Source organism: Sabethes cyaneus, chromosome 2 (genome assembly GCF_943734655.1).
Source record: "Sabethes cyaneus chromosome 2, idSabCyanKW18_F2, whole genome shotgun sequence".
In the NCBI taxonomy this organism is placed as follows: domain Eukaryota; kingdom Metazoa; phylum Arthropoda; class Insecta; order Diptera; family Culicidae; genus Sabethes; species Sabethes cyaneus.
In genome coordinates, this window is record NC_071354.1 from 79,928,384 (window position 1) to 79,955,445 (window position 27,062).

General features: G+C 41.5%; 4 protein-coding genes across 4 annotated transcripts; 2 read left to right on the forward strand and 2 right to left on the reverse strand.

Moving 5' to 3' along the window:
* Positions 1-134: 134 nt before the first annotated feature.
* On the reverse strand, positions 135-650 carry LOC128735627 (superoxide dismutase [Cu-Zn]-like). The gene is made up of 2 exons (XM_053830112.1): positions 642-650; positions 135-563 (listed from the first exon to the last, which is right to left on the reverse strand). The coding sequence occupies exons 1-2, from the start codon at positions 648-650 to the stop codon at positions 135-137; spliced, it is 438 nt and encodes a 145-aa protein (XP_053686087.1).
* Positions 647-2,113, reverse strand: LOC128738106 (superoxide dismutase [Cu-Zn]-like). Its single transcript, XM_053832962.1, has 3 exons — positions 2,001-2,113; positions 1,852-1,938; positions 647-1,220 (listed from the first exon to the last, which is right to left on the reverse strand). Exons 2-3 carry the CDS (start codon positions 1,915-1,917, stop codon positions 825-827), a joined length of 462 nt encoding a protein of 153 aa, XP_053688937.1. The 5' UTR covers positions 1,918-1,938; positions 2,001-2,113; the 3' UTR covers positions 647-824.
* Positions 2,114-6,556: 4,443 nt separating this feature from the next.
* Positions 6,557-8,469, forward strand: LOC128737611 (ankyrin repeat, SAM and basic leucine zipper domain-containing protein 1). The gene is made up of 4 exons (XM_053832287.1): positions 6,557-6,653; positions 6,714-7,181; positions 7,240-7,727; positions 8,072-8,469. Exons 1-4 carry the CDS (start codon positions 6,579-6,581, stop codon positions 8,427-8,429), a joined length of 1,389 nt encoding a protein of 462 aa, XP_053688262.1. The 5' UTR covers positions 6,557-6,578; the 3' UTR covers positions 8,430-8,469.
* Positions 8,470-8,760: 291 nt separating this feature from the next.
* LOC128735628 (sodium- and chloride-dependent glycine transporter 2-like) lies at positions 8,761-25,628 on the forward strand. Its single transcript, XM_053830113.1, has 8 exons — positions 8,761-8,778; positions 8,833-9,061; positions 9,129-9,546; positions 15,390-16,128; positions 16,188-16,397; positions 16,459-16,632; positions 16,691-16,833; positions 25,344-25,628. The coding sequence occupies exons 1-7, from the start codon at positions 8,761-8,763 to the stop codon at positions 16,784-16,786; spliced, it is 1,884 nt and encodes a 627-aa protein (XP_053686088.1). The 3' UTR covers positions 16,787-16,833; positions 25,344-25,628.
* The last annotated feature ends 1,434 nt before the right edge of the window (positions 25,629-27,062 follow it).

Sequence of the window (27,062 nt, forward strand, 5' to 3'; positions counted from 1 at the left end):
AATTATCCAATAACTGTAAATAGTACCCAGAAAATCAAAGATTTCATAGTTAATTATAATTAAACTCGAAATTATATCAAAAATACAAATTTATTTAACATTTTTTCACAATTGTTCAGCTTGTTTTAATTTATTTAATCTCTGGTAGTCAAATAGCCTCGCTCTGGGAAAAACTCCTCCCGCGCAACACCGATTATGGCGCAAGCAATACGATTGCCGGAGTTTCCAGTAGTTTTACTATAATCATGACCTCCTTTTCCCAAATCGTCCTCGAATTCTGTGATGGATAAAGTTCGACCGAGAATGCTTTGCTCGCCGAAAAGGGTTATCTGCTGGTCTACCAACTGAATTTTCGCAATTCCCGTGCTGAAAGCTTTAATGTTACCCAGATCACCAACATGTCGGTTGGCGTCTCCCGGAGCACCATGGTCATTGCCATACGGGTTATAATGTGGCCCAGTCGACAAGCAACCGCGAGAAAAATCACCAAACTCGTGAATATGCATCCCATGATATCCCGGAGACAAGCCTTCAACATAACCAACGATTGATACCGGGCCACCCTGTGGATAATAGCGGAAATAAAAAACGTGCAGGTTCAATCAAGCGAATAAGGATTAGCCAACAGATGAAAGTAATACTTCACTCATGATCAGGGTACGAATGAGTTTTTCATTTTATTGATCGAGATGTAGAACATACATTGTTCTTTTCTGACTTAAAAGTAAAGGATGCTTAGCACAGAATTTAAAAAGGACACATTTCCCAACTCCCAAAGGTTAGCTCACAGTGAAAACGTTTTACGAATCACTGCACATGGTGATCTAGATTTTGCAGATTCCAATTACACCGCAAGCCAAGCGACCACCCGCATTGCCGGTAGTCTTGCTCAACTCATGTCCGCCTAGACCGAGGTCATCGGGATCAGCATGAACAACGACTGTGCGACCCAGAATACTTAACGGTCCCGACAACGAAATCTGCTTGTCACTGATGTCCACCTTAGCCACTCCGCTGTCATCGGCCACTACATTGCCCAAATCGCCGGCATGTCTCTCGGCGGCATCCGGAGCACCGTGTTCCTTTTTGTGCGGATTGAAATGGGGTCCAGCCGAAGTGCATCCGTTAGTGTTGTCGCCAAATTCGTGAATATGGAAGCCGTGATTGCCCGGCTTTAGACCGCTTACTTCGCCGGTAAGCTTAACCGGACTCGAGTCGTCCTGCAAATAAAAGTATGGACGAACAATGTTGAAGATGCAAAGATGTTTCCTTAGAGTGGTTTGTATGGAAAAGGGAAAACACGAAGAAATGAGGATTGGACTTTTTATCGATTGATCGATAGAGTGGCATTCTTGTGTGCCGGTAGAATGACATAAAATTAGGTACGATTTAACGGCTTCAATAATGGTACTATGCTAAAATCACATATTACGAATATGTAAAAAAAACAATCTCTTGATGTTCTTCGGAAATATAAAGATTAGATAAACTTCATTAAATGTTACATTCTACCGGTAGATAATTTAAAATTGCATACGATATATATGTATTTGCCTACTTGAAGTGCAAGCCGTTAAGGAAATCGATTTACAGATACACACATGAGATCGTGCGCCGCCATGAACAAGAATCAAAGAATCATGAATGAAGAAAACAAATTTTGCACACTGCACCTTTAGCCCAAGGATCTTTTTGATAACAATAATTGAGTAATTGGTGTGTGAGCATATTTTTTACCACAGAAAATTCTCGAGTCATGATTATGTAAAGTCCAGTCCGATAACATATATACATATTTAGAAGTGTAATGCGGGTGCAAGAGGGCATGACAATTTGCGTTTTTATACTTACGTTTTGCTCGAAGTAGATGGTGCCCTTGACATCACCGCTTAATACGCAGACAGCTTTAGCCGGCATTTTCCTTGCAATAAAATTCAACTGAAAAATGATATCGATAATCTCTTATGCAGAACGATGAAAAATAATTATAAACCTAGTACCTCTAACTTTCAGTAAACTTAAACAAGCTCTACACTTCCTCGTGCCTTAACAACGAATGACGATTGAACGAACGAGACGATGACGACGACGATTTGCCGTGCAACGAACAAGGAAGGCGCTGTCGTTTAATTGGCATTCCGCTATTAATTTCCGCTATACAAGAGTTGTTTTTGTTTTCCGTTGCGTATTGCGTTGATAAAAACGGATTTTTATCAACGAAAAAACGTAAATGGTTGCATCTTCACACATACAGTCAAGCAGCGCTATTTGCGTAATGCTGGCGCTGATGATTCTGTGTAAGAAAAAGAGAGAATCCAACATTATTACTTTTCTCGTTACAATCGTCAGGCAAATATCTTATGGAACTTTCTGCAGGTGTGAGCAGGCTGTAATCTATAAAATGATTTAATGTGGTATAGGTAAGGTAAATGTGATGCATTACAAATAACGGAGCAAGGGAAACAACGGTAAATGCAATTTGTCGTTGCACCCTTTAGAAACGCGCACAGACGGTAATCCGTTAGGTATACACGGAGAAATTTAAAGCTCTAATATCAATGTGAAATTTACCCAGCCTATCAATTCTTGCACACTAAGGCTGTGAACCATTTCGCGAAATTTTTAACTTTTTAGTTAAAATTTGACAGTTCGATGGTTATTTCTCCTCGAGTGGTTAAAATCAGTTCAGAATGCGAACCATTTCATATTTGACAGATTGATAGTTGTTTTACTCAATGAGAGCATATATAAGGTGAGGATGAAGATATGTTTCCAGAACAGCGAATTTATTTATTCAGTCCAGGTTGGAATTGGATGAATTTTTGGTGTTCATTTGCTCCTATTTGATAGATAAAATTTATCTCATTTCATTTTGGGTTGAATAAACAAATTTCTTATATGTTAAACATCCATACATTGGTGAAAAAAAATTCAATGAAAAATCAGTGAAACACATCGAAGCTCTTTCCTCACCTGTGGCATATCTCATTGGCTCTCAGAACTTGGTTAAAACTAACCATGCTCCCGAGCAGGGTTATTTTCAAAAAATTGTGCTTATATGGAAATTGACATTAGTTATGTGCAGAATATTTTGAGTGCAGGGACAGCGATTTTGAACGCCAAGACTTCGCTTATTTCTGGCTTTAATTTTAAAAAGGTCGCATAACCAACGCAAAAGGTTGAATGCTTGGTTGAATGCGACTTTTTGAATACTAAAACCAGATTTGTGTTTAAAGAACACCCGAATAAAAATGTAGAGAAACAAGGGGTAAGAGGGCTCGGCGGGGTAAGACAAACCATTTCGATTTTGCCAAATGCAAAAGGCTATAAAAACTTATCGTTTTTACCGTATGTTTATTAACCGGGGTATATATAACTGGAAGAAAACAAAAAACGTGCAAAATCTACCAACAGCAACAACAAATCGCGCGTCGATGTATGCGTACGGTTAACATCAGCAAGCTTAATTCTGCCTTTAGTTTTCAAAAGGTCGCATAACCAACCCTTTTGCATGGATTATGCGACCTCCCAATAAGCCATTTGGTTTGTATATCTCGATTGCAACTGAGATATACGAAATCATATCTGAACGAAAAAGTTATATTTCACGCCATATAAGAACATATATGTACCAAAGTGGAGGCGATATACGTGCGAAAATTTTGACAATTATTTGTAATTCTATTTTGCGTAGTTTTTATAACACGCAACTAAATACTCCTGAATATATGATTAAGATATAATCAAATATTGCAATCGTCTATACTGCTTTATAATTCACACTCATGAATTGTATATGAAGACACGCACGACTGCAAAACAACTTATTGTTCACTTCGATTTGACATACTCTAATCATTATACAATTCCAATGTGAAATTGACTTGAAAACGATTTAATGTGAACTTTCTATTACGATTTTGTGTTATCTGGGCTTCTGAAAACTAAAGCCAGAATTAGTCTTTCTGAACACGTTTGACATCACCAGTGACACACGGCCGTGCAACATCAAAATTAGAATCAAAATGAATTTTCCGTTCGTTGGCACACCATGCGTTCTAATTTCAGTAATTACAAATCTAAGGAGTACCTAAGTCGCTTAGAACACTACGCCACATTGTGCAATGCATGTCACGCAATTGTGACCAACGAGCTGAACTGTATAAGACATCGTTCCCTGATGATGTCTAGCACAATGATCTCAGCGACTTTCCCCTTGGTATTTTATCATTTATCTATACCACTGACGTTTATTAAACTATTCAAGTCCTGCGTTTACGGGAAAAGGTATGCAAAACAGTATACAGCTTGTGTGAAAATAGTAAAGTAACGTAAATTGTAAACTATGGGTGAGACCGTTGGTAAGAAGGACAATTTTTCATGAGGTGAAAGCGCCATATGTCATGGTGCTCATGATTGGGTATTTCAGTGGTATATACATTTCCGCATATTCTGACAAGATATGATGCCATTCAATCGCTACATGAAGACTTTTCCGAATTTGACTAATGGAAGTAATGAAAAAACATTTTTTTTATACTTGAAAAAATTTTTTAAATAAGACGATAGCTTATAAGTAAACCACTTTTCTTTTTAGCTCGCCTTAGACAACACAGTGAATAGATACACTATGGTCATCGAACGATACAGGTTTCATATGAGAGCTTTAAAAGCTCGGTTAAAATGAAGAGCTCTATTAGAGAGATAGAAGAGAGGGAGAGAAGTTCTGACATCAAGTCAATCAATCGGCTTGGTTGATATCTGTCAAACAGCAAATCATTCTAGTTTTGATTTTTGTTAATTTTTTTCATCGAATATTGACTTAATTGAAATAAAAAAAGAACTGCTAGAGTCACGAAACGACGGGCTATCTAATAAGATAGAAAAACCCACTTTTTTGGGAAAATTAAAATACCCAATTAAATAAAAAAAATCTGCAAGAAAGCGGCAAAAGTCTACTCCGTCTGCGCCGTAGAGAAAACCAGTAAACCATTTGGTTTGTATATCTCGATTGCAACTGAGATATACGAAATCATATCTGAACGAAAAAGTTATACTTCAGGCCATATAAGAACATATATGTACCAAAGTGGAGGCGATATACGTGCGAAAATTTTGACACCTATTTGTAATTCTATTTTGCGTAGTTTTTATAACACGCAACCAAATACTCCTGAATATATGATTAAGATATAATCAAATATTGCAATCGTCTACACTGCTTTACAATTGGGTTGTTTAGTGCATGAGAAATGTCTCATTTAGACACATTTATGCACGAAGAACGCTTCCAGGAACATATAACAAAATTTATTTTTGCATTTAAATTGTCTAAAGCTTCGATATTATAAAAACATTATTTTAAATTTTTATTACAAGACACATGCGTTTATATAATGACGTTCGTGAGTTACGTTGAAAAACATGCATAAGACACGTAAGATGATTTCAACAGGGACAATATTTCATCACTGTGACATCAAGAAATGTCAAAAGCTTTCGCAAACGCGGCGGACTATAGTTGACGTTGAATGTAAGGTTGTCACAAACTCAGGCAAACAAGCAGTGAATGTCGCGAATGGTTTTTCGATGGCATGTAGTCTTAAATATTGACCTGACATATTGAACATCAAAAAAATTTTTTTTGACGTTGATACAATAAAAAAAACCAAATGGTTTATGTTTTCTTATTTTTTATGCCAATCAGCATCATATGCCATTAAAACCCATATACCGTTAAACAACCCAATTCACAGTCATGAATTGTATATGAAGACACGCACGACTGCAAAACAATTTATTGTTCACTTCGGTTTGACATACTCTAATCATTATACAATTTCAATGTGAAATTGATATGAAAACAATTTAATGTGAACTTTCTATTACGATTTTGTGTTATCTGGGAAGTTAACAAAACAAATGTGGAATCTTTTTATAATTTCGTTAAAAAGACAACTATAAGACCAGTTTATCCGGAAAAATCGAGAAATTTATGTCGAATTTGTTTATTCAATCCGGGTTGAAACTGGATGAATTTTATCTGTCAGATAGGAGCAAATGAACACAAAAAGTTCATCCAGTTCCAATCCGGATTGAATAAACAAATTCGACATTAAATTTCTGTTTTTCGAGAAAATACGCGAATATTATTTTCTATATTTTTTTAATCATACTCTAACTCTTAAAAGTTTAAGCTATTTTTATGAACCACCATTTGCTTTCAACACGCTTTTCATTTTAATTTTGGGTTTGTGTGACGTCCAAAGGGGGGAGGGGGTGAGGTTGAGTTTTGTGACACAATCGGACAGAGGGAGAGGGTGGGGGGTCTAAAAAAGCAGAAATCTGGTGGACGTCATAATTAAATTGTCCCTAAGTGATTTTCTCATTTTCGTTAAGATACTTTTCTGGTGAGTGCATTAGATGCATCGGAGTTTTTATAACGGCCCGTTACATGCTGAGAAATGTCATAACATAACTTAAAATTGTTTACACCTGAGACCTGACACCGTTTCCGTTAACAATTCGCGTGTTTACCGGTTGTGATTGTGATTGCGATTCATTAAATATTGGCACGGATGTACCGACCAGCTGGCTTCTCAGATTCAGAGGAAGATTCCGATTACTCTGATTATGACATCGGTGAACCAAAGGTATGAATGAACAAGGGTAGATGTGGTATACGTTATACTAACCATAATACTGTTCACTAGGTCCGTTACCGGTATAACCCGCCGCCCGCATCAAACTCAGTAGAAAACAATGACGATCTACTAGTAAAGGCTGTAAACGAGGAAAATATCTCTGAAGTTCGACGTATATTGGATGTTAACCGGTATCTGTTGACCGCTCCTCTAAAACACGGTTGGCCAATTTTGCTGTTTGCCTGCAACGAAGCTAGATATGAAATCGTCAAGTTCCTTTTGGAGGAAAAGCGCGTTGATGTGAACCAACAATGCGGTCTTAAAACGGCATTGATGATGGCTTGTGAATCATCCTGCAGTTCAGACCGAGTGCTGAAAGTTGTGGAATTGTTATTGGAATTTGGTGCGGTCATAAATTGTAAAGATAATTATGGAACGACTCCGTTAATGTCTGCCATAATCAACGGACATATAGATGTTGTCAAACTAATACTTGATCAGGCATCGTTGGAGGCCACCGATAACGAGGGCTTGACGGTGAGTGTGGTGTGCAAGAGATATAGACATTTGCTGAAAATTAGCTATGTATTTTCAGCCTATATTCCATGCAGTTAATAACAACCAGCCAGAGATTGTGCAAATGCTGTTGAAATCTGGCGTTCTCACTGATAATGTTAACCGAAGAGGATTTACACCTAAGCAAGAAGCTGAGTTCAGAGGTTATGCCGAAGTCGCAGCATTGCTGCCCAATGAAGAGGAATACTTTGTTATTCCAAAAGCGTACTTGAATTACGCGCAATATCAGGACATCAGTCAAGATGAGCGGGAAAGCGATATGCCGGGATACTACCAGGAAATAGGATTACTCTTGTACGGAATGTACAGCGAGCAACATCTGGGCGTGTTTGCCAAAGAGGGTGTTAATATGTTGCGGTTTCTCACCCTCACGGACGCGGATTTAAAAGATTTGGGTTTTATACTGCCCTTCGAGCGTAAGAAGATTTTGCACGGACTGCTTAAATTTCATAGTAAATCCTGGAACAAAAACTGTTTGAGGAAATTCGAAAAGAACTGTTTACTTGAGTAAGTAATTTATTTGCCTATGAGCGCTAGATGTTTGATTTATGACGACTTGTTTAACTATACTGAGGCACAATCTACGAAAGTAAACCTTGAAACTGCGATCCCATGGGACGGCCCCATTACCATTACAATAGTACAATTTTGGTTTCGAAACAAAATTAGGATTCGTCGCATTTGGTAAAATTTGGATTACCTAATTATTCTTTTTAATTCAAAACTTGAAATCGGAAATAGTATTATGATAGTCCTAAATCCAACCTCAGCTTGATTACTTGAATACCAAATAATTGATTGATAATCCAACGAAACAGCGATTCATATGAACGAAAATTTTCTCATTCCAGCTCCTTTGATTTGCTGGAACTTCTCAGCAATCACTTAAAGCAGCTAACTGTGATACAGTCGTCGCTGTTGTATGTAGGCCAGATGATGCCCCCAACGCAAATACGAGATGAATTCAGTCAACAGCTAGACACTTGCCGGAACAAAATGAATCAGCTGAACCGTACGGTTTCTTCGTTTGAGCAGGAGATGATGCGTATTAATAACGTGACAGTGACCTCCCCAGTATTGCATATCGATGCTTCTTGTAGTTCCAAACAGAGACAATTTTCATTTTGGAATCATCGCTTTTTGTATGTGGTGGGAGCAATGGTTGGTGCCAAAATTGTTCATTTTGCTTTTCGCAGGGTCTTTAAGTGACATAATTTCCGGCTAGTATTTTACATAATACTGTAGCATAACGTTCAAAATGTCATTTATATCAATAAATAGTTTATTTTCAATATGAACTCGATCTCAATTTTTTACCTCTCAGCTGATGTATCACTTTAAAGGTAATGCGCTGAGCCGGACGCTCATAAAGGAAAAGATATCCAGTTGCGGCACTCATGCGCACGTGAAAGATGTTTAACATGTGCTTGCCAAATCCACTATAGCAATGTAAATCAAAAGTGCATTTTGTAATAACATAGCAGATCAGATTTGTCTGAGCAGTAGGTTCCGGACCAGTATCTTGCATGCATCATTGAATATGCAGTATAATTTAGAGGTAGGCAAACATATTTCACTAGGACGAACATGTAATAGTGAAAGCATATTCTAGGATCGCAAATTTCGCCGAACAAATAAACTGACCGGTACTTGGTTGGATAATAGTGCAATACATCAGCGAACTGTCTACCACGGCGTTTGTGATGGGGAAGAAGATGAAGTTCTCACCAGACGTGGCTCCTGGTCCGGACGATTTGATTTTTTGCTTTCGCTGTTGGGATATTCTGTCGGGCTTGGCAACGTATGGCGATTTCCTTATTTGTGTTACAACAATGGAGGAGGTAAGTCAGTCAATGCGCATCTAAAAAAAAATATTTCATCACAATATTATCTTGCTTGGAAATGCAGGAGCATTTTTAATTCCATTCACCGTCATGCTGGTAATCGCTGGCCTACCACTAATGTTTATGGAACTGTCGTTGGCACAGTATGCAGGCCTTGGTCCAGCTGTACTTTTCAAACGTTTATCGCCACTCCTGCAAGGGCTGGGGCTGGGAATGGTTCTAGTCGCTGGTATTGTAATGCTGTACTACAACGTTATCCTGGCATGGACCTTGTTTTATATGCTTGCCTCGTTCGAGGAACCGCTGCCTTGGAAAGGTTGCGACCACGCCTGGACAAGTAAGTTTTGCTATTCTTACGAAGACGAAAATAAGTGCCTCAGCCAGAGTGGGACCTACTATATGCGAGAGTGCTACGCTAATGAAAGTTTGATTACGAACTTTATCAAGGTACCAAAGAAACCGCCTGCCGAAGAGTTTTTCAAGTAAGTATTTGCCTCAACAGTTCACTGGTAAAGAAATATAAATCAAATCTGCAAAATTACTCGAAATTAGTTTAAAAACTACAAAAATTCCAAAATTCATGTCAACAAACCGCGTAAACTTTAAAATTTGTATATAAAACGTGCGAATTCCGAGATTTACGAAAAATTGTGGCATAAAAACATGTTAAATGCGACTTTAGCGTATAATGAAGAATCTTTTGTGCGCCAAGTCTGATTTACATGTCGAAAAACCTTTCAATTACAGGTAGGATTGTCAAATAGTTTCTCTAAACTCCTTGCAGCATTCGCAAAAATTCGAGAGATTTTCGACAACTTTTTAAACCTATCATCTGATCATGTTGATCATCTTTATTTGCCATCATTTGCAAATGATGATAGCCACAATACTCAAATCGAGTTGTATGTAGACGTACAGGAGAGCTTCCACTAATTAACCATTAGCCTTCCGTCTATCGAGTCTCATCCTCTACTACCAAGTAAGAGATGCGAGTAATCAATGAAAAGATCGGGTAACCAATCCGGTGAGACTACTGGTCGTGTGCTGAAACGGCAAGAGGGACTTTGGGGCGACTCATACAGGAGCGTAGTAGTAGCGTAGTAGCGAATAGCTAAATTCGAAATGTGGCTCCCGCTCGCTACACATAAGATGGCAGACCTTTCTGCAGGATAGGAACATTAGGCTAACAACCAATACTATACTTGAAAATCCTTAACTTACGAAAAATGAAAGAGAAAGCATCGTCGTCGTCGTTAGCATAGAGCCGGGCATGTCGTGCTGGTTCAAACAGCCGTCACGATTTATCTCGATCTTGAGCTACTTATTGCTAATGTGCCAGGCAGAAGTAGCAAGTCGCTTTCGACATGGTAGGGTAGTCTCGCACGCTGGGCTCCTGTGTTCATGATGCCAGTGAGGTTGTTGAAAAGAACCGTAGTCGCACTGTGGTCCGATATCCTTACTTCGTGTCCAGCCCACCATAGCTTGCCGATTTTCGCCAGATGTACGATAGAAATCTCTCCAAGCAGTGCTCGTAATTCATATGCTATTGCCCTATTGCCACTCTTCGCTTTCAGTTTGTACTCCGCCAATTTTGTACATTGTCAACTTCGTACGGCGGTATATGCTTGTTGATTGTAGCGTTTTTCTCCTTACTAGCGTTGCTGTCCACGGTCACCACAGATTCCAAACAAACGAACTCATCTTTGTTTGTCTTTTTTGGGCGTCTTCCTTTCCTAACTTGGATCTTCGATGCATTTACTTTTAGCTCAATCCTCCTAGACTTCGATTCCAATCTAACGTAGATTGCCTTTGTCATCGCACAACGATCTACAGACTATGATATCAAAGTCACCTGCGAAGACTAGGAGTTGGCTAAAAAGCAAAACAAAGCCTAGGTGCTACGTTCAGCTATCGAAACTTGACCTTCTGTGCTTCTGTTTGTATACGACAGACTTCGCAGCCAGCTGTTGGAGTGCAGGGCCAGTTGCTATGATCCTATTGACGCTAACAGCCTCTCCGAGTCGAGATTCGAACATACGACGACTGGCTTATTAGGCCAGTGTCATGCCTCGAAGCCAACTGGGAGGTCATGGAGTTGGCTTACTTACTTACTTAATCAGCTCCAGGCCGTAGTTTCCTCTGCTGTACGAAGAAGTCGTCTCCATTCCACTCGGTCCATGGCCACAATTCGCCAGCCACGTAGTCTGCGTAGGGTCCGCAGGCCGCCTTCCACTTGATCGATCCATCTTACTCGCTGCGCGCCCCGCCGTCTCGTTCCAGTCGAATCGTTATTGAGAACTTTTCTAACCGGGCTGTCGTCCGACATCCTCACGACGTGCCCAGTCCATTGCAGGCAACCGATTTTTGCGGTGTGAGCCTTGGGTGGTTCCCTAAGCAGCTGATGCAATTCATGGTTCGTTCGCCTCCTCGTTCCGTCTTCCAGCTGCACTCCACCGTAGATGGTGCACAACACCTTCCGTTCGAAAATACTAAGGGCGCATTGGTCCTCCACGAGCATAGTCCATGCCTCATCAGCGTCTTTTAGATTGTTAACTTCATGCGGTGGCGAATTTTGTTCGATCGCAGCGTCCTACGGAGTTGTATTTCTCTGCTGGTGTCGATGTCTGCGGTAACCAGTGAGCCCAGATACACGAACTCTTGTACCACCTCGATTTCATCAGCGTCTAATTGAATCCGGGGAGCGAGGTCAGCATTCAGTTCTCTAGAACCTCTTCCTTTCATATATTTTGTTTCCGATACATTAATGACAAGTCCAATCCGTTTGGCTTCAGCTTTCAGTCCGATGTACGTTTCCGCCATCCTCTCAAAGGTACGTGTAATGACGTCAACGTCGTCAGCGAAACTAAGAAGCTGGACGGACTTCGTGAATATCGTGCCACTCGTGTCTATCCCCGCTCTTCTTATTACACCCTCCAAAGCGATGTTGAACAGCAAATATGAAAGCCCATCACCTTGCCGTAACCCTCTTCGAGATTCAAAGGGACGGCCCCTGATACTCGAACAACACACATTACTCGATTCATCGTTGCCTTGACCAATCGCGTTAGTTTATCCGGAAATCCGTAGTAGTGCATCTGCCATAGCTGATCTCGATCGATGGTGTCATACGCCGATTTGAAGTCGATGAATAAATGATGCGTGAGCTCGTTGTATTCGCGACATTTCTGCAATACTTGGCAGAACGCGAAAATCTGATCCGTGGTGGCACGGGAACCTATGAATCCCGCTTGATATTGCCCCACGAACTTCTTTGCAAATGTTGATAATCGACGACATAAAAGTTGGGAGAGTACCTTGTAGGCGGCGTTCAACAGTGTGATTACGCGGTAATTACAACAATCCAACTTGTTGCCCTTTTTGTAGATCGGACACACGAGGCCTTCCGTCCACTCCTCCGGTAGTAGCTCCTCCTCCCAAATCTTGACAATGACCCAGCGCAGCGCTCTAGCCAGTGCGTCACCACTGTATTTCAGCAGCTTGCCGGGTAGCTGATCAGCCCCAGCCGGTTTATTGTTCTTCAGCCGACCGATCTCTTCTGCTTCCTCCTGGAGGTCGGGGGCTGGTATTCTGTCGTCTCCTGCACGTGCTCCAAGATCTATTGCCATGTCGTCACCTACAAAAAGTTGTGGTCACCTTCATGTTCAGCTACATCCCTGTTAAGGTGCTCGTCATAATACTGCTTCCACCTCTCGGTCATCTCACGTTCGGTCGTGAGAAGATTACCGTCTGAGTACCGACACATATCGGTCTGCGGCACATAGCCTTAAACCGTTAACTTCTCGTAGAACTTCCGTTTATCGTTAGCACGGTACAGTTCTTCCATCGCATCGCGATCTCGTTCTTCCTGTTGGTGCTTTTTCCTGCGGAAGACCGGGTTTTGCCTGTTTCGTGCAAGGAGTTGTCTGCCTGTAGTAAAAATTGTGCATCTCGTTTTGACGCTTACTTACAGTGCCACGTCTGTGTCCCTGAGATGCACACGAAACACATCACTTTATCCAATTAAGGTCTGATCAGCTAGTCCGAGAAACCGCGCTTATGCATTGTCTGCCATAACTGGTCTCCATTGACGTTATCCTGGTGCGATGTCTTTTAGCATTTCACCTGCATAACTATGTTCCGCCAACAAATTCCGTCCATGACTGTCCGTCTCCAAATTCTCGAATGTCCCACATTTTCCAGGTCTTGCTCCACTTGTTCTAACCATCGAGCACGCTGCGCACCCTTGCGTTTGATACCAGCCGGATTCGAGGCGAACTCCATTTTTGCGAGTTGTGCGGTGTTCTCACAAGTCCTACCCATTGCACCCTTCCAGCCTTCGCCATCGCCAAAGATGGTCCTAAGCATACGACGTTCAAAATCAGCCAGTTCTTTCAACGTTCAGTGCCAGTGTCGAGCATTGTCTACGTTTTGTGCCCGTAGAAGACTACCGGTGTTACTAGCGTTTTGTACATGGTACGTCTAGTACGGGGTGCAGCTTATCAGACTTTAGCGTCTTGTGGAGTCCGTAGAAAACACAACTTACAGCAAAAATACGTCTGCGTATTTTTCTGCTGCAGCTGTTATCCGACTTCATCAACGCTGGTCTTGATTAACTGTATCGTATATTGCCTTAAAGCCAATATAGATATGATGCGGGGGCAGGTTGTACACCCGACATTTCTTCAAGATCTGTTGGATGGTACACATTTGGTCCCCTGTGGCAAACTCCCATTAGCCCAACTGATAGTTCACTAAGAAACCTAGTACTGTCGGTGTAACAGGGTCTGGGAGAGTACAACATTATGCCGCGACAGTTGCGAGTCGATCATTCTTTTTGTAGATGGGAAATCTTGGAAATAATCCAGTGCAGAGCTGTTGGCAGCATTTCTTGGTCATGTTTATAACGCTAGGTGGTCCTTAGTAACGGTTATGTTGGTTATCAGTAACCCGACTTTTCGCTTGACCTCTTGGAGATCTGGTATCGGGACATTACTATCTTCCATGGATATTCCTACGTTAACTTCCGTTCTGCCTACTTCTCCAACTTCGCCATTGACGTGTTCATCGAAGAACTGCTTCCACCTGCCGACCATTATGCGCAAGTTTATGGTCAGATTCCCTCTAATTCAGCTGTTCTGCATGACTGTTGTTCTTCCTTTGGTGCTTTGTACTGTGATCGGTGATCTCCAAGTGGCTTTGCGGGTGCCTGCATGGGAAAAAGGTGCGTCGGATCACTATGCCTCGGGAAGCTACGAAGTTTATAATACATCGTTGACCGTTTTCGGTTCGTGATGGTGAGCAGGCTGTAGGGCCCTATCACCGGCTCATACACTTCTTTCCTATCGAGTTGGACGTTCATATTCCCGACGAGCGACGATCTTGATGTCCCGTGGTGAACAGGTGTCGTACGTTACCTCCAGCCGCGCGTGGAACACTTCATTCTCATCATCGGGTCAACCTTTGTTCAGGTACTGCACGGTGATGATACTGTAATTAGCCATTTATCCTTAATAGACAAATCTTCTCGTAAAGCGTTTTGTAATTTATCACGCGACCATGCGTTATGCTCAACACTACAAAGCCTATTCCCAGTTCAATGGGAGTTCCACCGCTCCGGTAAACTGGAATTTTCTGCCGTAGATGTTTCAAACCTTCTCACCTTTGCGAAAGAATTCCTGCAGTGCTACGATGTCGATTTGGCGGGGATCAAGCTGTTCGAGCAGCCCCCGTTCGTCACCTTCGAAATTCAGTGACCTGTAGTTCCAAGTACTGAGTCCATTCGTCGTCTTTAATTCGTTGCCTACCAAATCCTTTGGGATAAACATCTTTAAGACTTCACTTTTTGTTATCGATGGACTCCGCAGCCGATTATTAGAGTACAGAGCAATTACAGGACTAATGCAACGGTCCGTCGGACCCTAATAGCACCGTTCAGCGGAGAAGACACTAGTTGGAGCTTTTGACAGTAGACCAGTTCGAGGATTGCCAACTAACCGACGACATTGTATTGCTCGATAAACGCCGAATTGATAAGCAGAGCAAGCTAGATGATCTCTCTGAAACTAACTCTAGGTAGTGATCAGTGGCAATTCCGTCAACTTCACTGTATCGGACAACATCTCTGCATGCAAAGCGACAAGCGATACGCTGTATATAATATTCAGACTAGTATTAAGATAAGCGCAAACGGCTAGATAAGACAGAGATATAAAAATAGATTGAAAAATACGGCTCTCACCGCCAGGAATGATTTTTGGGCTCTATATCGTGGAACGAGCAACCGAAACAATCCGTTCAACATATTTTTTTGATTTTCTAATTCCAGAAACTACGTCCTGCAGCTTTCTGCTGGTATTGAGCACACTGGAAACATAAGTATCACTTTGGCACTTTCCCTGCTGGCAGCTTGGCTCATCGTTTTTCTGTGTCTATGCCGAGGAGTGAAATCTTCCGGAAAGGTTGTCTACTTTACAGCGCTGTTTCCGTACGTAGTTCTAGTGATGCTCTTTGTGCGAGGCATAACGCTTCCTGGAGCACGAGCTGGAATTCAGTACTATCTGGAACCTGACTGGGGCAAACTGAAGAGTGCGCAGATTTGGGGCGACGCAGCCGTTCAAATCTTCTTCGCATTGAGTCCCGCTTGGGGTGGCTTGCTGACGCTGGCCTCCTACAACAAGTTCACCAACAACTGCTACCGGGATGCAATAATAGTAGCCACATCAAACATCCTAACGTCGTTCTTCGCTGGGTTTGTAATATTTTCAATACTCGGTTTTTTGGCTCACGAGCTGGACACCGAGGTAGAAAGTGTGATTGATCAGGGTGCCGGTCTGGCTTTCGTAGTGTTTCCGGAAATGGTTACCAAACTACAGATGCCGATGTTTTGGTCGGTTCTATTTTTCTTCATGCTGCTCACGCTGGGGTTGGATTCTCAGTTTGCTTTGATGGAAACGGTAGTGACCGCCATCCTGGACACGTTTCCTAAACTGAGACGTTGGAAGCTGCGGGTTGTGTTTGGAGTTGCCTTGGCTGGGTATATCGGTGGTTTGGTATTTATTACTAATGTAAGTATAAGTAGTTTTATCTTATTAAAGACACATATGATGATTATGCGGGCTTTTAGAGTGGCATGTACTGGTTTCAATTGGTCGATAAGTACGCGGCTAATTGGTCCGTGCTTCTAATCGCTATCCTTGAGTGTGTTCTGGTTGCATGGATTTATGGCTCCCAAAGGTTTATTTGCAACATCGAGGAAATGATTGGAACTCGTTCCCGATGTTTTGTCATCTTTTGGAGCACCGTATGGAAAGTAGTGACACCTGCCACGTTATGTGTAAGGGAAAAGTTCGACTTTTTGAGTATTTTTACTCTTGTTAGAGATTTTATCATTTCAGTTTATCCTTTGCTTCAACTGGATTCAATACAAACCTGTTTCCTACGGTAAATACAGCTATCCGGATTGGGCAGACATCGCTGGGTGGGCTATCGGGTTACTTCCCATAGCTACCGTGATGATAACGGCCTTATATAAGCTTCTAACGGACAGCAGTAACCAGCCAGTAATAAAAGTAACTTTAGTGGTGTAAAATTTAGCACAGATCTGTTACAACCAAGTTACAATTTCAGCAAATCACGGACCTACTCAAACCAACCGACGAATGGAAGGCTGCTCGACCGTCATTGCACCATCTCGAGTATGATGACCATGGCATTGAAATCTAACTCGACTCTTGCCCGGTGACAAACTCTGTGTTGGACACCGATAAAAGGTAAGATAATAATGTCTCTGTTATAATGTTATCGAAAAGAACCGAGTGTGGTCTCGACGAGGGCCTTATGCAGGCTGCACTTGAATAGAAATCCCCATTAATCCCATATCCGCGTTTCTTATTTGCCGTATTAAATTATATTTACGCCGCCGACGGCGTAACGTGTTGGCACACTTTTAGCACTGTGGTCGCGCGATAAGCCACCTTTATCTTGACATCAAAATTGCAGTATCAATATTTGCCATGAAGATTTTATGGCGATTTCATCTTAATTGTCGTTTATTGTTTATTTCTGTAGCAATGTGTTGTTTACCGAATCAACGTTGCTTCCAATTTCATATTCTATTCTGGACTCCGGACTTACATTGCCTAATTAGCAAACTGAACGAAAACGATGGGTAACTATTGATTTAACCGATAAGAAACGGAAAAACAAGTTATTTTCCAGGAATGCACTTCAATTAGTGTTTATTGGCAGAGTACGTGCCTCCAGCGTGTGTTAGGTTATTTATTTACATATTTGTTTGCTTCTTAATGAGGCTTTCAACACTTGTGTTATAGGTTGGTTCGCCCAAAGGTGTGTTTAGCTTGTTACATTCAGAAAAAGAAAAAATACTATAAATACGTTTACGAATAAGGTTGAGCAGTTGAAAGGGTTTTGACTTGTCGAAATTTCTGAATATACCTTCGAAGTCCATCCAACAAAAGAACAAAAATCTTATTCACCAGTTTGAAAATGTTCATAAGTTTAATTTGAATGTTTTAAGCTCAGTTGAAAACGACGATGATTATCAAAATAATCCTATAATTATTTTCGTACTTCTTAGCAGGGTTCCAGCAAATTAAGACAAAGTTAGCTTAAATCATTTCACTAATCACACATATTTACATTACTACCTGCAATTTTCTTCATTGTGAACAGTTTCGGATTCATAGTCCGCATTTGAAGTCTCTAGACGCCAAAGTGTCCTTGATTTCTGAACATTTTAGCGATTGTACTACTAATTCTGGAGGGGTTTCAATGTGAAAACAAAGACACATTTATCAAATACACCTTCAACGTTGAGAAAACTTTCTAGACAAGGTTTCCTTATATTTACATATTTATATTGGTCCGATCTCCGTTAGGATTTAATCTGCTCATCAATGTTACGCCAACATACCCGATCCATGGTTGTTTGTCTCCAATTCCTTCAAAGTCCCACACCTCCTAGACCTTGCTTCATTTAGCTCCACTTAGTTCGCTGCGCCTTCTGGATATACGACATTCGAAAACTAGCTTGAAAACAGTGGTTGAAAACACTGACACTTTCCGAGCAGCATTGTCCAAGTTTCCGGTGGCATTATAGTCTTATGAAGTCCGTAGTAAGCAAATCCGCAATACCTATGCGGATTTCTCTGCTACAGTTGTTATCCGACGTCTCCGAGAACCCGAGCTATAAAAATTTTTCTACCACCTCGAACTCGTCCCCATCGATTACAACATTATTGCCTTCGCGAACTCTATCGCGTTGTTGAGGGTTCACGAAAAATTTGACAGTAGGTAATGGCGGACAATTTGATTCTCTTACTTTCTTTGCGTTGAACGTCGAGTTCAACAGCTGTTAGCAGAGACAATAGAGAGTCACATTTTTACAAATCAGTGCAAGTAAAATACAGGTTAGTTCGGAGTCACTTTTGCATTCACTGGCAAAGTTTCAGCTGAAATCTGGAGGATGATCGATGGGCGGAGAAAGGCGAAAGTTGGCATTCAGAGGGCACGAACCAGAGAGGCTAAGAAAGCAACCCGTTATCGATACGCGGAACTTGACAGGACTATCAAGGCAAGAGCGCTTGGGTTAACTTCCTAGCTAAAGAAGAAGTAAGATTGGTCGCCAATGAACCAATGCAAAGATGCTGCTCAAGCACGGATCTAGCCAGTTACTGACCAATCATACGGGTCAGCTTAATTGTTGGATTAAACCCTTTGAGCGACTTATCCGAGTCTCAACGATCGCAGTCAAACCAAAACAGTGACACCCAGAGTATGTCGCATCAAGCGCTTCAATTCTAAGGCGTCGTCGTTAGCTTAAATTAAAGCAGCAATCAAGTGTATGGAGTCCAACAAAGCACGAACATAGATTGCATTTCAGCCAGTAAGCAGAAAGCTGGCCCAGTATTATTAGCGCAAATGTGCAACAGCACTTCAGCAATATTAGAGAAACCGCAACATTTCCGGTAGATTGTATGCAGGGCATCTTAATAAAAGTCCCGAAGAAACGGAACCTATCTAATTTTATGAACTGGATACTTACTTACTTAATCAGCTCCAGGCCGTGGTTTCCTCTGCTGTACGAAGAAGTCGTCTCCATTCCACTCGGTCCATGGCCGCAATTCGCCAACCACGTAGTCTATGTAGGGTCCGCAGGTCGCTTTCCACTTGATCGATCCATCTTGCTCGCAGCGCGCCCCACCGGCGCCGTCTCATTCCAGTCGGATCATTATTGAGAACTTTTTTAACCGGGCTGTCGTCCGACATCCTCACGACATCCCCAGCCCATCACAGGCGACCGATTTTTGTAGTGTAAACGATGGGTGGTTCCCTAAGCAGTTGATGCAATTCATGGTTCGTTCGCCTCCTCCACGTTCCGTCTTCCATCTGCACTCCGCCGTAGATGGTGCGCAACACCTTCCGTTCGAAAACACTAAGGGCGCGTTGGTCCCCCACAATCATGGTCCATGCCTCATGGCCGTAAAGGACTACCGATCTAATCAGCGTCTTGTAGATTGTTAACTTCGTGCGGTGGCGAACTTTGTTGGATCGCAGCGTCCTACGGAGTCCAAAGTAGGCACGATTTCCTGCCATAATGCGTCTTTGTATTTCTCTGCTTGTTCGGGTCGTGGGCGAACTAAATTTTTAGAGCAGCCTTTTATTTTGCAGCTTAAAACTAAAATAAATTTTATTTAATATTTTCTAATAGTTAAAGGTACATTTTCTTACACGAATAGTTTTTCACGATCTATCTTCTATCGGACACGCCGCGTCACGCTCCGCTGATCATCAACCTTCGTTACAAATATTAATTTCACATAGATAATCAACTAAATCGTTATTTTAGAATCGTACTTACGTCTTGCCGAAAGGGCCAAGTGATTCCACTAAATTTAAAATCAATTCAATTTAAATGGCAATCTTAGAACCGATCTGCAGGTTACCGGTTGGTTGATTTTGCTGCACAGAATTTGTCTATTTACTAACGATTTGGTATTTATTTCACTCTACTCACTTTTCTTCCGTTATACTTGTGAATCCGCTCCCTAGCACTACCCCAGCGGAGACAGTATTAGCCTAATGCTATTTTTATTTTAATTTCAATTTCAACTTTTACTTTCAATTTTTCATTATACTAATTTTGTTTTGTTTACCTCACTAGAACCACGGTGTTAGTTTTTGTTGTCTAGGTCACAGTCATTTCCCTATATGATTGTATTTGTATTGACGTTGATTCACCAATGACTTAGTGGCAGGTGCCCCGGTGCCACAACAGCTCCCCCCAGTAACTCTTGCGCAGGTTACTGTAGACTAGAGTTCACGCTTCGTATTTCTGGCACCGCAAACTTTGTCACCGGCCGTTGAAATAGACTACTTGCGTATGTTCCAAAACCTGTCTTTAATTGATCTTCCTTTGCTGTGACGTTTCAGTCCTAGTCGCTCAAGCTCAATCTCCTCCTGCTCCAACTTCTGGCATTCGCGTTCAATATGCAGTAATTCCGCGTTTTTCTTTTCAATGCGAGTGCGAGTGCTTTCGAGTGCTAGTTTTACTCGCTCGCGGCGTAGCAGTTGCTCCTCTCTATGCTGGCGAGATCGTATTTCCCGGTGACGCCGTTGCTCTTCACGCAACTGGCGTTCCTGCTCTCGAAGCCTTTGCCTCTCACGCTTTTCGTTGTCGCCACTTCCACTATCGACCCTCCGCAACTGTTCTCTATGACATCGATTACCTACCATCACCGCCGTAATCTCAAAATTTTCCCGGGTTCGCTTATCTTCACTCGACTCCGGAAGTGAATCTGCAGTAAGGTCTGTAAAAGCATGATGACCTATATATGACGGCAAACACTTATTCCAGATTTGCGGACCATAAATGGTCCAGCCAAGCTTTGTTCTCACAGCTATCGGTTCTCCTGGTTTACCCACTCGTGATTCTAACGGGGCAAACAGATGAAGATGCTTAAGTCCAATAAGGATTTTTGGAGGTTCCATTGCATAGTCCAACACCGGTAGGTTTTGAAGGTGTTTGTACTGTATGGCCACGTCTGTGTAACATAGATTTTGTTCGGGAAGCTTCAATTCCTTAACCGTATGCACGTTTTGGATTTTGAACCTATTATTGGAACCGTGCGCTGAAATTGTCAGATGGAGCTGTTGCGAATCTCTTTCAAGCCTCGACATACCAGCCGTCCAAGTAACGCGCAGAGGTTGATTAAATCCTTCGACTTTCAGTTGATCGGCTAACGAGCTTTCGACCAACGTATATGACGACCCTTCGTCCAAAAACGCTAACGTATTGATTGATCGATTTCCGTTATACAGTGTAACTGCTGCAATTCGAAACATGACACGCTCATCACGGGTTTGACTGTGGATATTGCACTCCGTTGTTACAGCATGAGATTGATGTAATAATGTATTATGATGCTGTCCACAACCTGCTGCCTTACATACAATGTTCAATTTACATTCCGCATCCCCGTGGTCATTCAAACAAACCTGACAAAGTTCCCACTCATTGACAACAGCAAGTCGATCGATAGGATTGAGCTTTCGAAAATCGGCACAGTTCCGAATTCGGTGATCCGTTTTATCACACATGGGACATGGTATACGTCGTTGCTGTAATTCACTATCTTCTGCATCAGATACTGCACTGTAACTCTGCACGTACCCTTCGCGATTATTCCTGAACCTTTTACTCAAGCGATTCTCTAGCATCGTGGACGGAAATTCGTGGAACATTGTCACTTCACTCGCGTCTCTCACAATCTCTGAAAGGAAGTCGGCTAATGTACGCAGTGTCACGTGTTTTTCCTGTCGTTTATGGCGTACCCATTCCATTTTGGTACTGGCTGGAAGTTTTTCTACTAATTCCTGAATCAGCATCGGGTTTACTAAGTGATCCTTCAGATTAGTCGCTTCCAAATGATCTACTAATTGCTGTACGATCATTCCAAAGGTGATATAGGTGTTTAACCGTTCAGCTTTAGGCGGCTCCGCTTTCCGCACCTTCATTAACAGCGTGTACAGGAGTTGCTCTGGTCGGCCATACAACATGCGCAGGGACTCAATTATTTGCGGCACTGCTTCCGGCAAAAGCAATCGACTACGCACGGATTCCAAGGCTTGGCCCTTTAAGCACTCTTGTAACCGTGCCAAATTCTCAACATTAGAGAAACCGCACGCTTCATTTGTCGTCTCGAAGCTCGATATAAACATCGGCCAGTCCTCCGAACGTCCAGTGAAGACCGGCAGCTTTTTAGCAAGAAACTGTCTAGCTGATAACTGCGCTTTAGTCGGCCCTTTTTGAAGCCTTTGCACTGACTGCGATCCTTTAGATGTACCGCAATCCGATTCTGAGGTAGAATCATCACCTATGACTGTCAAATGGTCCTCAGTCTTTCGGTTATTTTCGACCAATGGATTTTTTCTGGCTCTCATCGGCGTTGAGTGCTTACTATACGTACCACGGTAATCTTTCGGTTGTCTCTCTGTCTCCATATCAGCTCCTTTTTCAGAACTTCCTTCACATAGCGCTTTAACCTCTGAACTGCTTTTCTTTCGCTGTAGCTGCAGCTGTTGCAGTTTTCCTTCAAGTTCACTACGCATCGCTTGTTGTTCCTTGAAGAAAGCCTCTTCCTCTGCAATCGCCTTCTGTAATTGCTCTTTCTCCATGACAAGCTCCACCTGTCGTTTCTCCCGCTCAAGCGCTAGTTTCTGCTCAGCTAGTTCTCGTTGTATCTCCAACCGTCGGCGATGTACAATCTTCTCGAGCTCCATCTTCTTCAGCTGCACCCTTCGAACTTCTTTTATTTTCTCTAACTCTCGTCGACGAGTCGACGAGTTCTGACGAAAAAATTATATCTTCCGGGGTTGAGCCAGATAATACCTTCGAATTATCAGCATGCTTCTTTTCGCGGCCGAATTCACCTCTTGCTTCTACTGTCTTTGCCTCACATTCCTTACAATGCCAAGAAACGTCTTTCACATCAGCGGAAACTCCCACGCATTTGAAGTGGAACCATTGAGAGCAGTTGTCACATCCCACCATACCAACGTCAGCATGATCCGGTTCGTTGCATACCATGCAATTGCACCCGGTTACCTCCGTTTCATTCAAGTTATCTCCAGGATTATTCATTTTTAAGTTTGTTCGGGTCGTGGGCGAACTAAATTTTTAGAGCAGCCTTTTATTTTGCAGCTTAAAACTAAAATAAATTTTATTTAATATTTTCTAATAGTTAAAGGTACATTTTCTTACATGAATAGTTTTTCACGATCTATCTTCTATCGGACACGCCGCGTCACGCTCCGCTGATCATCAACCTTCGTTACAAATATTAATTTCACATAGATAATCAACTAAATCGTTATTTTAGAATCGTACTTACGTCTTGCCGAAAGGGCCAAGTGATTCCACTAAATTTAAAATCAATTCAATTTAAATGGCAATCTTAGAACCGATCTGCAGGTTACCGGTTGGTTGATTTTGCTGCACAGAATTTGTCTATTTACTAACGATTTGGTATTTATTTCACTCTACTCACTTTTCTTCCGTTATACTTGTGAATCCGCTCCCTAGCACTACCCCAGCGGAGACAGTATTAGCCTAATGCTATTTTTATTTTAATTTCAATTTCAACTTTTACTTTCAATTTTTCATTATACTAATTTTGTTTTGTTTACCTCACTAGAACCACGGTGTTAGTTTTTGTTGTCTAGGTCACAGTCATTTCCCTATATGATTGTATTTGTATTGACGTTGATTCACCAATGACTTAGTGGCAGGTGCCCCGGTGCCACAACACTGCTAGTGTCGTTGTCTCCTGTAACCAGTGAGCCCAAATACACGAACACTTCTACCACCTCGATCTCATCAGCATCTAAATAAATCCGGGGAGGGAGGTCAGCATTCACTTCTCTAGAACCTCTTCCTTTCATATATTTTGTTTTTGATACATTAATGATAAGTCCAATCCGTTTGGCTTCAGCCTTCAGTCCGATGTACGTTTCCGCCATCCTCTCCAAGGTACGTGTAATGATGTCAACGTCGTCAGCGAAACCAAGAAGCTGGACGGACTTCGTGAATATCGTGCCACTCGTGTCTATCCCCGCTCTTCTTATCGCACCTTCCACAGCGATGTTGAACAGCAAACATGAAAGCCCTTCACCTTACCGTAACCCTCTTCGAGATTCAAAGGGACTCGAGACTGCTCCTGATACTTGAACAACACACATTACTCGATCCATCGTCGCCTTGACCAATCGCGTTAGTTTATCCGGAATTCCGTAGTAGTGCATTATCTGCCATAGTTGATCTCGATCAATCGTATCATACGCCGATTTGAAGTCGATGAATAAATGACACGTGGGCACGTTGTATTCCCGACATTCCTGCAACACTTGCCGAAGCGCAAAAATCTGATCCGTGGTGGCACGAGCACCCATGAATCCCGCTTGATATTGCCCCACGTACTTCTTTGCAAATGCTGATAATCGACGACATAAAAATTGGGAGAGTACCTTGTAGGCGGCGTTCAACAGTGTGATTGCGCGGTAATTGCAACAATGCTACCTCCTGGAGGTCGGGAGCTGGTATTCTGTCGTCTTCTGCATGAGCTCCAAGATCTATTACCATATCGTCACCTTCATGTTCAGCTACATCGCTGTTAAGCTGCTCGTCATAATACTGTTTCCATCTCTTGATCACCTCACGTTCGTTCGTGAGTAGATTACCGTCTGAGTCCAGGCACATATCGGCCTGCGGCACATAGTCTTTGCGCGAACGGTTTAACATCTCGTAGAACTTCCGTTTATCGTTAGCACGGTACAGCTCTTCCATCGCCTCGCGATCTCGTTGTCGTTCTGATTGATAAGTTATTACCTGCAATCAATCGCAAGTGATATCGTCAATCGAAGGACCTAGAATTGTTGTAGAGATCATTGTGAAGATATGTAGAGAGACCATCGCCATCATCAATCGGCAAGTTTTCGCTCATGCCTGCGTAGAAACTCTATTAGTAATGTAGAATCTTATAATTTTGAGATCTTTTTGCCAGTTTATATGATAAAATTATCTTATCTCTACAACGACGTCAGCAACAGCTGAGTAAGCTCCAGCTGTTTTATTCGAATATGCGGTGCGGAATATACTCTTGCAATAACTCTCGACAGACAACAAGAATATCAACTTGATGTTTGTCATTATTATCGATGGCAATGCAATTTTTCAACCAAACAATTTTATTTCGTATTACAGATACCTACCGGCTAGCATGTTGTAGTGAAGCACAAAGACCCAATTACCGGCCCGATCCAACAAGAGACAACCCAAAAAATAGTGATAAGATAATTATTCCAATAAAATCACCTCAAAATAACAACGGCCAGTCAACCCTGCTGACGGCTGACGGGGCGAAGTCTGGACGTCATCAATAGCTTGAGTAACCGAAATCCAATGGTTGAATATATCCAATTCTTCAAAGTTCTAGTTTTATTCACTCCCCAGCTTTGAGTTTTTCTTAGTCCGCTCACAAATAAATATAGAGTTATATGTAATCATATATTTTTTCTGTTTTCTTAATTGTTTGCGCTATACCTTTTGTTGGCAATTAGCGACTACCAATAATTTGTGGGTTTGCGAAACACTGCCAAAGATAGATACGGATTCCTACTGTTTAAACGCTAAAATCAAACTTTGGAAACGAGAACACTTCAATGCGACTTAAACTGCAGTCGAGCAGATGTCATTTTTTAGTAATATATAATTTGATTTTTTGTGTGTTTATTTCAAATGTTCAAATTTCGATCTGCCGATAGTAATGTCTGGCATTTTCTTAGGTTTTCCAATTTCGAAGACAGGCTCTTATCAATTTTAGATTATACTTCGGTTCTACATAACTAGGAGTCGATTAAAAGGGGAAAAAAACTTTGCTTCCTATGCGGAAACGAAAGGCGAGGAAAAAGGATGGCTAGCATATGTGTGTTGTGTGTGTTTGTATTAGCAGTATTTTTTTGGCCACATGTGCCGCCACTCGAGAACGGTGTACCGGTCTTCCCGATATGGGTAAGTTAGCCTATGATACAACTGTTTGTTCTTTACTAGAAAATGTACACAACTTCTCTTTACTATGTCATTCAATAAATATCGCTATCTGTAGTAAGGTTTATTTTTTGTGTTTGATTTGCTGTTCTTTTTTTTGTTTTTGTTTGGATTATTATATGTTGTCCTATTTGTTTCTACATAGGTTAGGCGAAATAGAATACATAGATGACTTTTCTTGGTTTTGCTTTCATTTGTTGGCCTTTATATTTCTCAAAATTTACAGTCATATAAATCGAGATAACGATATTAATGAGTTTTTTGTTTGCTTACGGGAGTGTGATTCTCTGCAACAATCGATTGTTGTGTGATTTGCTTAAAAGTTCACTAACTGTTAGTAAGGTAAGTTCAGGTCTTTGTTTTTTTCTGTATTAGTATTAATAGGACACCTCTCAGCGCTATTCTAGTTTATACGAAACGAAAATATTAACAACCTTTGAAAATGGATCCAATGGACTAACTAACGGAACACGAATTAGTAGAGAGTGAAATGATATAATTAAACGTACGTACGAATTTCGTTTTTGGGTTCTGCGATTAATTTTAATAAGTGTTTTTCTTTTTTCACTTAAATCAGAAATAAACAAAAAACTATTCTGAACCTAAACGCCGAAGACGAATGTGTACAGTTAAACCATTATAATACTGATAACTGATTTGTGTTTCTTATTATGATTATCGGTTATGTATGCATAATCTAGATATAGTAAGGGATTCATTTTGTTTCCGTCTAGCGACCATGTGAACCAAATGAGCTAGAAATTTACAGTAACTTACGGTATGAGGTGCTTCCGATATTCTTTTGCAAAAAAACTAATCGATTCATATGCGATGGCAATTACAGCTGTCTAGCTGATATCAGCTATCACTAAAACT

Excerpts from the sequence above, each read along its gene's own strand:
- LOC128737611 (XM_053832287.1), top strand. The coding sequence starts at position 6,579 with ATGTACCGACCAGCTGGCTTCTCAGATTCAGAGGAAGATTCCGATTAC. Across the intron at positions 7,182-7,239 it reads CCGATAACGAGGGCTTGACG|CCTATATTCCATGCAGTTAA; the intron begins GTGAGTGTGGTG and ends ATGTATTTTCAG. Across the intron at positions 7,728-8,071 it reads GAAAAGAACTGTTTACTTGA|CTCCTTTGATTTGCTGGAAC; the intron begins GTAAGTAATTTA and ends TTCTCATTCCAG.
- LOC128735628 (XM_053830113.1), top strand. Across the intron at positions 9,062-9,128 it reads GTGTTACAACAATGGAGGAG|GAGCATTTTTAATTCCATTC; the intron begins GTAAGTCAGTCA and ends TTGGAAATGCAG. Across the intron at positions 16,129-16,187 it reads GTTTGGTATTTATTACTAAT|AGTGGCATGTACTGGTTTCA; the intron begins GTAAGTATAAGT and ends GCGGGCTTTTAG.
- LOC128738106 (XM_053832962.1), bottom strand. The coding sequence starts at position 1,917 with ATGCCGGCTAAAGCTGTCTGCGTATTAAGCGGTGATGTCAAGGGCACC. Across the intron at positions 1,221-1,851 it reads CCATCTACTTCGAGCAAAAC|GACGACTCGAGTCCGGTTAA; the intron begins GTAAGTATAAAA and ends TTTTATTTGCAG.